The 12,439-nt window shown below is 36.7% G+C and overlaps 1 protein-coding gene and 1 long non-coding RNA gene across 3 annotated transcripts in view; one reads left to right on the forward strand and one right to left on the reverse strand.

The window, feature by feature from the left end:
• The window catches only part of LOC112862376 (uncharacterized), a 155,882-nt gene that overhangs the window by 59,232 nt on the left and 84,211 nt on the right, over positions 1-12,439 (forward strand). Inside the window, exon 4 of the long non-coding RNA XR_003223796.2 lies at positions 2,286-2,330. This is a non-coding gene — a long non-coding RNA (uncharacterized LOC112862376). The remainder of the gene's footprint in view (positions 1-2,285; positions 2,331-12,439) is intronic.
• RGS17 (regulator of G protein signaling 17) overlaps positions 1-12,439 on the reverse strand; it is a 95,982-nt gene that overhangs the window by 32,227 nt on the left and 51,316 nt on the right. Inside the window, exon 2 of one of the 2 annotated variants that reach the window (XM_025925670.2) lies at positions 2,162-2,301. In XM_025925670.2, the coding sequence (XP_025781455.1) occupies positions 2,162-2,280 (119 nt within the window). In that variant the 5' untranslated portion in view covers positions 2,281-2,301. Of the gene's footprint in view, positions 1-2,161; positions 2,306-12,439 lie in introns of both variants that reach the window. The other variant, XM_025925669.2, reaches the window with a different exon arrangement.

Genomic DNA, 12,439 nt, shown 5'->3' on the forward strand with positions numbered 1-12,439 from the left:
CATGACTTGAAATACACATCACCTTAGAGGTGTGGAGAGTTAAGGCAGCTTCCAAAAGCTGTTTTGTTCTCCATCCATAGTCTGTGGTCTGTGACAATTTGATGTTCATAAGCTCATATTGAATGTTTTGTTATTCAATGTGCCCTTTAAGAATGAAGAAAAGCAAGTCTCACTAAATATATGTAAGCCAGATAAAAGCAAATATAACCAAATATGTTTGACAGCAAACAAATATAGCACAACAAAACTTCAGTACTCTTATCTGTTTTGGTGTTTTAATCCTGAAACAATTCAGAAATAAGTTTTATCAGGCAAATAAAATCATATATGATTTCTAGAACACAGCATAGTATAAATAAGAAATATAAGTATAATCGTCAACACTACGTAACAATGTATTTGTGATGTCTTATGCAGAATCTACAATAAAATTCCTTTCCTTTTCCAAGATTATTTTTTATATTATATCCATAAGCTGATCTTTTAAAGACATGTATACATTATTTCAAATATTAGTCTTCCAATATGAAGTGTGCTATAACCCAGCAAGCTAATTCTTAAGCACATACTTATGTGTTAGGCACTGTTCTTGGCTTGTATGTGTTTTATTTCATTCAATGTTTACAACAACCTTATGAAGTAGGGATTCTTATTACTGTAATTTGATGTATGAAGAATTTAGGACATTAATAATGTAACTTGTTGAAGGTCAACACATAGTGATGATGAGGATAAGATTTGAACCCAGGCAGTCTGACTTCTGAAACACCATATTAAATCACTACCCTTTACTTCATGGATTCAGGCCAGAGCTAGATGATCTCTTTAGGAGTAATAAAGGGAAAAAAAATATTTTTTAGGAGTAATAAAGGAAAAAAATATATACAATTTTATTGAAATAGCTCCCTCCTCTAGAACTCTATTTCCTCCATCTGAAATATGAAATAGTTAAGGCTTAAAAATGAAAGGGAAGGAGTCAGATAGGACTTTCCCTAACAAAGAATCATCATCTGCGAAGCAATTTTGATATTTATAAAAACTACTTTAAAACCTTCCAAATTACTGAAATGTCTGATGGTTTTCTGGAAATGAAGTTTAGTAGAGGGGACAGAGCTTTCTCAACACCATGGCTACCAGTGAAGTTTAATACATTTCATCTTCTATTTTGGCCATAATGACTGAATATTATGCCACCATATCATAACAATAACCTCAATGGATGTCAGGAAACTGTAGTAATCATACACAAGAAGATGGTACAAGCATTTGGGCATTTCTTCAGAGTTTTGAAATAAGCAGGGAGATCCAGAAGATCCACTCATAAATTGGATCTTAAGGGACCCCAAAATTTACAGTTCTATGGAAAGTTCCATTAAGTCTAGCATCCCCTGGGGAGTCTCATGTGCTTAAATCTTAGGACTCTGGGTCTTGCTGAGTTTCTTGTTTGAAGGCACTCTGAGAATTTGGAACTGGAGCAGGTGTTTTGAGATGTCTGAATCATGGAAATTTAGCACTAGACAGGACTCTGGGAATCAGTTTGGCTAACTCTCCATCATTTTGCCAATGAAGAAGCCAAAAAGCAGAAATGAAACATTTGTATGAGGTCACAGAACCTGTCAGTGATAAAATCACAAAGGAAAGCAGGTTCTCTGGCTTTTAGTTGACTGACTTAGACTTCATACTCTGTCCTGTATCAGGAGTCTGTAGTTGCGAGTGCCACACTGACTCATGGTTTTGTGGCTCTGTGAATGAATGATCAACACTCTGTGACATACCATATAACTAAAGCACAACATCGAATATGATGTACCAGTACTGCTAGATACTGTCTTAACAGTCTCGCACCTTCTGGAACACTGGAGAACATTCTTTACGGTTAAACAAATACATACCCATAATCTTATTTTTACCCACATCTTTAAGAAGCATGGATGGAAAAAAACAGGATATAAAGTAAGTTTTCATTCTTTACCTTACTATCAACTTAAGTGCAGGTTCTGGGGAAATATTCTATTTCCAGTGATGGTCTCCAGTAATCCCTACTTGTAAAGGAGGAAAAGGAGACAGACTGAGAAGTTTCTATGACACCAAGAATGAACATGTGTATCCATTCCAGTTAGGACCCAGCTCAGGGGAGTGTCATACAGAGAAAGCCACATACCAGGAGCAGCTGCAGCAACAGCACCAGCAAAAGCAACATGTGTTGTTGGGCCTCTGGTTTCCAGGCGCTTGGGACACAGCAGGTGTTCCTTCATTTTGTGACTGCTGTCTTTTTCGCATTTCAGCTGCTTCAGTACCCAACTGGCTGAAAGAAGAGAGAAGACATTAAGGTATGAAATACGTAAGAGAAAGAGAAGTTGCCTATGCTGAAGGGAACATAATTTAATTAGGGGGAGCAGATAAATTAAGGAAAGATAAAAACAGGGCGTCTGGGTGGCTCAGTTGATTAAGCATCTGACTCTTGGTTTCGGCTCAGGTCACATCTCATGGTTTGTGAGTTCAAGCCCCGCATCAGGCTTTGCGCTGGAGCCTGGCATGGAGACAGCTTGAGATTCTCTCTCTCCCTCTCTGTCTCTGCCCGTCCCCTGCTCGTGCTTGCTCTCTCTCTCTCTCTCTCAAAATAAATGAATAAACTCAAAAAAAAAAAAAGAAAAGGTAAAAATGAATAAGCTTTAGCAGTCAAAAATTCCCAAGAAAACATTTTTAAGAGAATATCTTAAACACTTTTTGGGACAAACTTCTACCCACTGTTGTCTGCTACACAAAATTATTGTCACAATGTTGCCACATAATCAAAATCAACTGGTAAGGTAAATATGATAAAGTTTGAAAATTTAACTTCTTTTTTTACTAAAGAATGATTTCATCTGCTTCCCTTTCTGAACACCTTTAAATGATTGTGGCAGGTGTACATAACTTGTTTCTCCACTGATGTTTACAGTAAGGTTAACTGAGCTTTCCAAATCAGGTTGTGGGGTTTCTAACTATCTAACATTGTGAGGAAGATCAAGTTTGTTTTTGGTCTTCTCTCAGCTTCTTCTAAAACACTGAATCTGGGGGCAGGCGCCTGGGTGGCTCAGTTGGTCAGGCAGTTAAGCATCCGACTTCAGCTCAGGTCATGATCTCACAGTCAGTGAGTTGGAGCCCTGCATCGGGCTCTCTGCTGTCAATACAGAGCCTGCTTTAGATGCTCTGTCTTCCTCTCTCTCTGACCCTCCCGTGCTTGCGCTCTCTCAAAATAAATAAACTTAAAAAAAAAACAAAAAAAACAGAACACTGCATCTCCTTTCCTTTTTGATACATCTGACTCACCCTGTGGGGGCCTAATCTTGATAATATTGGCAAAGTGCCTTTTTCTCTGTTAGGAGTCCATGTTGCAAAGGCAACACCACCCTTTCCTCCACCACCTAGATTTGTGTTCAGTCAGTAGAGAACTGTGGAAAGATGAAAAGTCCTCAAATCCAGGGAAATTACTTTGGTGGAATGTATATATCATGTCAAATGAGAAAAACATCAGGATACAGGATGCACACTACCTGTGACCTTACAGAGCAGGCCAAATTGCTTGTCACCTATTAATAAGACCAATCCTGACCTAGCACTTTGTTGAGTATAAAAAAATAAAAAAAATAAAGCTTTGTTTTAGTAGAATAATATCAAATATAGCATGAACTCATAGAAAAAGAAAAGATGCATGATGTTATTCATAATATGCAGTGTATGTAAATCATATACATACAATGTCATGTGTGACTGACAGCAATACTTATTAAAACCATAATGTACTTTATTTTGGCATTGTGAGCTTATGCATTCAAAATTATGTTTTCATGCATTGATTTTTTTTAAATTGGAGAATAAAATACATATTAAAAATGTTTTTCTATGTTCATGTAAGGGGTGGAGCTAAAAAATTTTCATGGGTCAATGCTTATGTATTCTTATAGCATTTCCAGTTAAACGGTTAACAGGTATATAATCTACTTCGGTCAGAAGAGAACAAAGTCAGAGGGAAGGAATGAAATATAAGAAGCAATTAAGTACTGAAATTGATAAACTCTGATGTTGAACTTATTGACTATCTCAAGTAAAAAAAACCCCATGTTTCTCTGTTTAGAATAGTCAAGAACTAAATTTAAGACTATATAAACTAGGGAAATGGAAGGGTTGCTCTTCCCTCCACTAACACTGTTTTTATATGTGTAATAATGTCCCCAAATTGTTCAATCTAAGAGTCCTTTTATAATACTCTCTGGGCCTATCAGCACCTGTGACACAGCGACGACTCCATCCTCTTTGGAATGCTTTCTTCTCTTGCCTTCTTGGGTACCACACTCACCTGTTGGCTTTCTTTTTTTTTCTTTTTTTCTTTTTAATTTTTTTTTAACGTTTACTTATTATTGAGAGACAGAGACACAGAGTGTAAGCAGGGGAGGGGCAGAAAGAGGGGGAGACACAGAATCTGAAATAGGCTCCAGGCTCTGAGCCGTCAGCACAGAGCCCAACGCGGGGCTCGAACTCACAAACTGTGAGATCATGACCTGAGCCGAAGTTGGTCACCCAACCAACTGAGCGCCCCTCACCTGTTTGCTTTCTATCTTACTAGTCACTTCTCAGTCTATTTTGTTATTTCCTTTTCATCTCCCTCACCTCCAAATTTTGGTTGGCCACAGTATTCGGTCCCTAGAACTCTTCTCTGTCATTTTTTGGGATGAACTTTTACAGGATCTACCTGTTTCCAGTTCAGAATTCTCAAATTTACAAGTCCAGTAAAGATGACTTTCCTGAATTCAGGACTCATATATCCAACTACCTACCTGATGTCTCCACTTGGTTTTCTCAGCTTGCCATCTCAGTCACAACATGTTCCAATCTGACGCCTTCCTCCCCCACCAACCTGTTCCTCCCACAATTCTCCCACTTTCAGTAAATGAAAAGATTTATCTTTCTAATTATTCAGACCAAGAGTGGGGGGGAACTTGTGGAATCATCCTGGACTCCTCTCTTTCATTCAGACCCCCACATCAGCAGATCAGCAAATGTAAGCCCTCTTCACTGTTCCCTTCCACCCGCCCCTCTTCTGTTTTTACTACTCCTCATCTTTTCTCTTCCTATTCCAATCCATTCTAGTCTCAACACAGCAGCCAAAGTGAGTCTTTTAAAACGTAAGTAGATGATTTCAGCAAGGGTTCTTCCACCTGAATCCACTCTAAATCTTTCAGTGCTTCCCATTTTACTCAGAGTAAAAGCCAGCATTTTTGCAATCTGGTCCTTCATCACTTCTCTGAGTGAATGTCCTTTTCTCTCCTCCTCACTCACTCTGTTTAACCACAATGGCCTCCTTGCTGCCCCTCAACCATGCCTGGTACAATCCTGTGTCAGGGCGTTTGCATTGGCTCTTCTGCACTCAGTGCTTAACTTCATCCTTACTCATACATTACGTTTTCAGGGGAACTTTCCTTGCTCTTTATTTAAAATTACACCTCCCTTACTCCACCCCCAGCATGACCTATCCACCCTTGTTTGTCTAACTAACTAGAAAATAACTTCCAGAAAGGTAGAGATTTTTGTCTGTTTTGTTCGTTGTTGTAACAATGCCTGGCACACAGTAGATAACAGAGAAATGTTTGTTGAGTGGTGAATTTTACAAGCAATTTCATTAGTGACAAGAAAAAGACAACAACTCTATCACATCCAACACTGAAAATTATTCACTTCCTAGCCAATGCAATACAATAAGAAAAAGCAAATAAGGATTGGAAAGGAAACCACAAGTATTAATATTTACAAGTGACATGGTTGTCTACAAAGAAATTCCAAGAGATTCAACAAAGTTATTAGAGATAGTTCAAGAAGAATACCAGGTTAAGCTTCAAAAATCAATATACTTCGATTACACCACCAATAACTAAATATAATATATCAAAGAAAGAAAGGCAACCTGCAAATGAGTTAAAAAATGAAAAAGCAACTGGTAGTATTTTTAACAAAAGTTGTGCAAGAACTTTATGAAAATATTATAAAGCCTTATCAAAAAACATAAAATAAACCTGGATACAGAGATAGGTTATTTTCTCAAGCAGGAAAATGGAATATCTTCAAAATGTTAATTGTCCCAAATTATTCTATAAATTCAATGAATGTAATACAAATTCTAATTTAATCATTCATAGAACTCAACATAGGGACTCTGAAATTTATGTGGAAGAATAAAGAGCTGAAAACGACCAAGCTATTTCTGAAAACAAGAACAAGTGGGGGTATCATATTAGTAATATAAATCAATAATAATTATGACAATATGTCATTAGCATGGGAATACATAAGTAGACCAGGAGAATGGAATGTGTACACAGCTGAGACACAGACTCAGGCATATTTGCAATCGTGGCTTCCATGATTAAAGGATGCTTCCATCACCATTCAGCAAAAAATTCAGTATGTGGTGTTGATACACTTAGATTTACATATGAAAAACAATTACATTTCTAAGCTAGAGCACACACACACAAATAAACTTCAGATGAATAGGTGTCACACACAAAGATAAAACTATGACAAGAAAATATCAAAAATAGCTTTTATAGTTTTCAGGCCAGAAAAGGATTTCTTAGAAGACCAAGCAAAAAGGAAAACATTATTTTTGATATAGTCTAATTTATCAAAAACCTTTGAAGAAATAAGGATAACATAAGTAGAGTTAAAAATGAGAACCAGACTAGAGGATACAAAGGATTACTGTCTGTAATATGTAAGTAACATGTCACAATTGAAAAATACTAATAACCTAAGAGAAAAATGGGCAAAGGAGATGTGCCGGCAGTTTACAGAAGAGGAAAATATAAAGATCCTGAATTAGATTAACAAATGCTCAAAAGCAGTAATCAGAGAAATTCGAATAAAATTTCAATGATTCCCTAATCAATTTTCCCACAGTTAAAAAGTCACAGGGCACCAATTTTGAGAGAAGATGTGGTAAACAGACGCTCTCATACAATCATGTTGAAGAATAATATCGGCTACAGAGCTAACAAATTCTAGTCTCACGTGAATACACTGGAGAAACTTTCACACACACATATGAAGGCATTAATTACAGTATTTTTGGTACCTTAAATGGGAAACATTCATTTTCATCTTTTCAGGAGTGAATAAAAATGGCAATCTCCTTATATGATGATCTGTAAAACCACACTTAAAATGAACAACTTAGATCTATATGATTCAACAGGGAGATCGTAAAATAACACTGAATGGAAAAAATAGCTGCAAAATATTAACATATTATTATTATGTATTATTATTAATATAACTATTATTGACACAATAGTAACATATTATTAGCATATTTATTAATATTAACATAATTTCCATAAGTATAGAAAGCAATACCTTTTATTTTTTTCTGGGTAACATATATAGTAAAGTAATAAAAGTATGAACTAGATCCATGACTTTGCATGGGAATGTGATTGGAAAAGAAGAGGTTTTTAATTTTATCTGATTATTTATTTTACAAAGATGTGAAGCAATAACAAAATAATAATATTTGTCTAACTGGAGTATTGTGCAAAAGAGTATTTATTTTATTATCTCTTGCACTTATCTATACTTAACTGTTTTCTTCAGAAACACCCCCCACACATACACACATAAACACAATACATCTTTATACCAGAGGTCCTTACCTACATCTTATCCCAAATTTACATTTAATTTAATTTAATTCTTAATTTTCTCACTGTTAAACATTTAATTTTGGAAAATTCATAGAGAAATGCCATGTTGGGTGCAATGTTGTGGTTTAAAACCACTGAAAAGAGGTTCAAATATTATGTTAGATTTGCACAGCCTTTCACTGTCTTCTAAGTCCTTTGGTTCATTAGGAAAAAAAAATCACAGGTGAATGCCTTCTTTGTGCTTTTCTGAGGTAATTGTGTGTGTTGTGTCATAAACATTTTCCTTCCGGCAAAAATAAATTTCCTACTCACTGATTTCTCTTGTGTAAGCACCCCTACTATTTGGAGCAGGTGGCTTCTATTTTTTCTGACCGGTCTGTATGTGTCCCTGAATACCAGCAGTTCGGTATTTATATTCAGTATTATATCAACTGTGTTCAGAGTCTGAACTTCTCCTGGGCTGCCTGGCATACAGCTATATATAAGAAAAACAGTCTGTTGTCATATTTTGCTACATAGCTGCATTGTTCAAAGAATTACACCACAGAGAAGGGGAAGAAAAACGATCTAGAGACCTACTTAGTGACAGGGCTCTCTCTGGGTGAACAGGCAAATAGTGACCACTCACGTCCTGGAACCCTCTCATCTACTTCCTGTGGGCCCTTCTAAACTGCGGTGCTTAAGAGAATTCCCTGGGGTTTATCTGTACATACAGAAGGGATAATCTGCATAACTGTTACATTTTTCTTTTCTAGAGTTCACTGATTCTAGTTTTTGGGTTTTTTTTTTAATGCTTATATATTTTTGAGAGACAGAGCATGAGCATGAGCAGGGGAGGGGCAGAGAGAGAGGCAGACACAGCATCTGAACCAGTCTCCAGGCTCTGAGCTGTCAGCACAGAGCCCAGACGTGGGGCTTGAACTCAGGAATGGCGAGATCATGACCTGAGCCGAAGTCAGAGGCTGAGCCACCCAGGCCCCCCGGCTGATTCTAGTTTTAAGCAAAACAAATTTTCTTAATAGCATTAAGGAAAAAAGGGAAGAAAAAGTTTTGGACAGGGAGCATAACCAAGGATGAAAACTCTCAAATACTTTTGAATATCTGGAGGCCATTTTTTTTTTTCCTCCACTCGACCTCCCAGGGACTGTCAAGAAACCATTTAATTTCACAGGGTAGAGGAGAATGAGGTGGGGGAAATTGGTTTCTCCTTTGCAGGGAAGCACATACCTGTGCTTGAAATTGGGACTTGAGACTGAGCTGTGAGGCCCTGGAGGGCTGGGAGCATGTACAGTGGCAGCCCAGACTGCTCCTCTCACAGTGGCCACCTCGGAAAACACTTCATTTAGTTCTTAGAGGTTCTGGGAAAGCTGTTATGAATAAAGATTAACTTTGAACATCACGCTCATGCTCCCTCAAAGCTTAGGCAAATTTGCTAGCAAGGAAAACCCATAAATCTGAGGTAGTGATGAAGGAAGGCTTTTTGAAGTTGTTGTTGGGCATTACTTGTATCTTCTAAAAACAAGGAAGAGGGGCGCCCAGGTGGTTCAGTTAGTTAAATGTCCGACTTCGGCTCAGGTCAAGATCTCTCAGTTCAAGGGTTTGAGACCCGTGTCAGGCTCTGTGCCAACAGCTCAGAGGCTGCTTTAGATTCTGTGTCTCCCTCTCTCTCTGCCACTCCCCTGCTCAAGCTCTGTCTCTCTCTCTCTCGAAAATAAATACACATTAAAAAATTTTATAAAACAATAACAAAATAAATAAAAAATAAATAAAAACAAGGAGGAAATTCTGATCTCATTTCCTCCTGATCACAGTTCTACTTCATGTTGCTTTTTCCCTTTTCCAGGATCACATGCAGTGATCAAAACCATTTTTACAAAACCAAGTAAAACTCAATGAGTGGACTACATCTGACTATAAAAGCTTCTGCACAGCAATAGAAATAATCACCAAAATGAAAAGGCAACCTACAAAATGGGAGAAAATATTTGCAAACCATGTATCTGATAAGGAGTTAATTTCCAAAATATATAAAGATCTCATATAACTGAATAACAAAAAATAACAACCCAATAAAAAAATGGGCAGAAGAACTGAATAGGCATTTTTCCTAAGAAGAGATTCATTTGAATGCCAGCAGGTACATGAAAAGATACTCAACATCACTAATTATCAGGGAAATGTAATCTTAACCACAATGAGGTATCACCTCACAACTGTTAGACTGTCTATTAACAAAAGGACAAGAAAATAACAACTATTGTTGAGGATGTGGAGAAAAGGGAACACTCATGTACTGTAGGTGGGAACGTAACTGGTTTAGCCACTATAGAAAACAGTGTGGAGGTTCCTCAAGAAATTAAAAATAGAATTACCATATGATCCAGCAATCTCCCTTCTGAGTATATGTCCAAAGCAAATAAAAAAAGGATATAGGAAAGATATATGAACTCCCATGGTCACTGTAGTTGCATTATTCACACTAGCCAAGATATGGAAACAATCTATGTGTCAACAAATGAATGGATAAAGGAGCTGTGGTTTATATATAAAATGGAATGTTATTCAGCCATGAGAAAGAAGGAAATCCTGCCATTTGCAACAGCATGGATGGACCTCAAGGGCAACATAAGTGAGACAAGGCAGACAGAGAAAGACAAATATTGTATTCTATCACTTATATGTGGAATCTAAAAAGCTGAACTTGTAGAAACACCGTAGAGTGGTGGTTCAGGGGCTGAGGCTGGAGGGACAGGGGAGATGCTAGTCAAAGATAAAACCTGCAGTTAGAAGATGAATAAAATCTGGAGGCTACCGTGTTGTGCTAACAGTTAACAACACTGTATTATATACTTTAAAGTAGCTAAGACACTAGACCTTAAATATTCTCACCATATAAAAGAAATGATAATTATGTGACATGATGGAGGTGATAGCTAATGCCATGGTGCTAATCATAGTACAGTATGTAAATATATCAAACCAACACTTGTACACTTTAAAATTACACAATGTATATACACCAATTATAGCTCAATGGAAAAAAAAATCTTTACAATTTGAGCAATGAACAAAATAAAACAAGATGGAATTTAAAAGGTAAATATAAGGATACGAACTTGGATATAGAAAAACTTCGTAAGACTAGGAGGGAAGAAACATGGCTTAAAAGGAGCTTATGAAAAATTCCAGGTGATTTCAACTGGACAATAAATTCGGTATTAATCAACAGTACTATGTAAACAAAATAGTTAATGAAAACTTAGAATGTATTAACAGAAACATGCTTTCTAAAACAAGCTGGTGACAGGTCTTCTCTGGGCTGGTTAAATGGTTATGTTTAATTCTGATCAACACAAGTTAAGAAAGAAATTGAAATATGCTCAGAAGACTAGAAAGAGGACAGAAATAAAAACCCTCATAAATGTCTCAAAGAATACTACTTTTAGAGCAAAGGTGTTTGCTCTAATGAAGAAAAGACCATCAGAATCACACTTTTCGAATATCCGAAGTGACGTCATGTGGGAAAGAATATAGATCTGCTTTGTAAGATCCCAAATGTTAGAAGATGGACTGACGAATACGAGCAATTAAGAGACTCTTGCTTCCATATATGGAAAGTCTGTCTGATGGTCAGATGAGACCTTCATTTACTTGTGAGGTTAGTATCAAGCCAAGTATTCTTCAGCATTCAAATGGAGGCTGGAGAACCCTTTGAAAGAGGTTGCTTTACAGAGGCTTCAATTTTACCTGGATGGTTAGACAGAAGATATCTTAATTATGAGATTATTGTTCCTGAAATGGGCTGCCCATGCTAACTACTCTCTTCAAAATACATTTGGGAAAGAGGGGAGCCCTTGTTGTTATCAATTTCTACACTCTTATAGATCCTACTGTCCGTGAGCATTGATTAATATTATATTATATTAATATTATTCTTCATCTTTTTAATTTATATATTGTTTCCCTTTAGAATTGTAAAACTCTTAAGAGGAAAGAGAAAAAAAAATATCTCATGTATATTGGTCTCCCGGGAATCTAGCGGTAATTTCTATCCATAGTACATGCAAAATATTGCATATTTTGATGGTGAATATGGGAGACTCCTCAGATTAAAAAAATATTTTTCCCAAAGCAGAGATTTCACATTTTTACATACAATTCGTATAGCTCTAAGACATACTGTCATGCTTGAACAGTGCTCTTTATCCTTTCACATAGTATCCCTTCGGGATCGACAATAATAGAATAGTATATCATTATTACTGTAGAGGTCAAACAGATTGACTATGTAAAATAACTTGGAACAAATTTTTATACATATAGCCAGCACTCAATAAGTGACAGATACTCTCAAGATAATACTGGAGAGGGCTGTTCCAGTGTTGCCAGAGAGCTGGTGTGGTATGATGTTTTCAGGCTACAGATGTTGACGATTTCCATCACTATCTTCTTGCTGAGAGATCATTTCTTACAGGGTGGGTGGTAAAGTTTTTGTATCCATTGGGTAGAATCTTCCTATCTCAGGGATCTGCATAAAGGCTTACTCAGTGAAGAAAGAAGACGAATAGTCTAGTTTTCCATTTCACCATTAACACTGTAATTTTTATCACATGTAAATGAACGGAGTCTCAAGTGACTCAGAGTCCCCACAATCAACTCCTTATCCAACAATCAAACTTCATTATAATTGCAGCCATCTTCTCATGTTTAGTGAAAGCATTCAGATTTGCCATATAGTTGTTGATTCAGTGTTTAGCCCC

The sequence above is a fragment of the Puma concolor genome, chromosome B2, assembly GCF_028749965.1.
Source record: "Puma concolor isolate L17-30 chromosome B2, mPumCon1.1.hap2, whole genome shotgun sequence".
In the NCBI taxonomy this organism is placed as follows: Eukaryota; Metazoa; Chordata; class Mammalia; order Carnivora; family Felidae; genus Puma; species Puma concolor.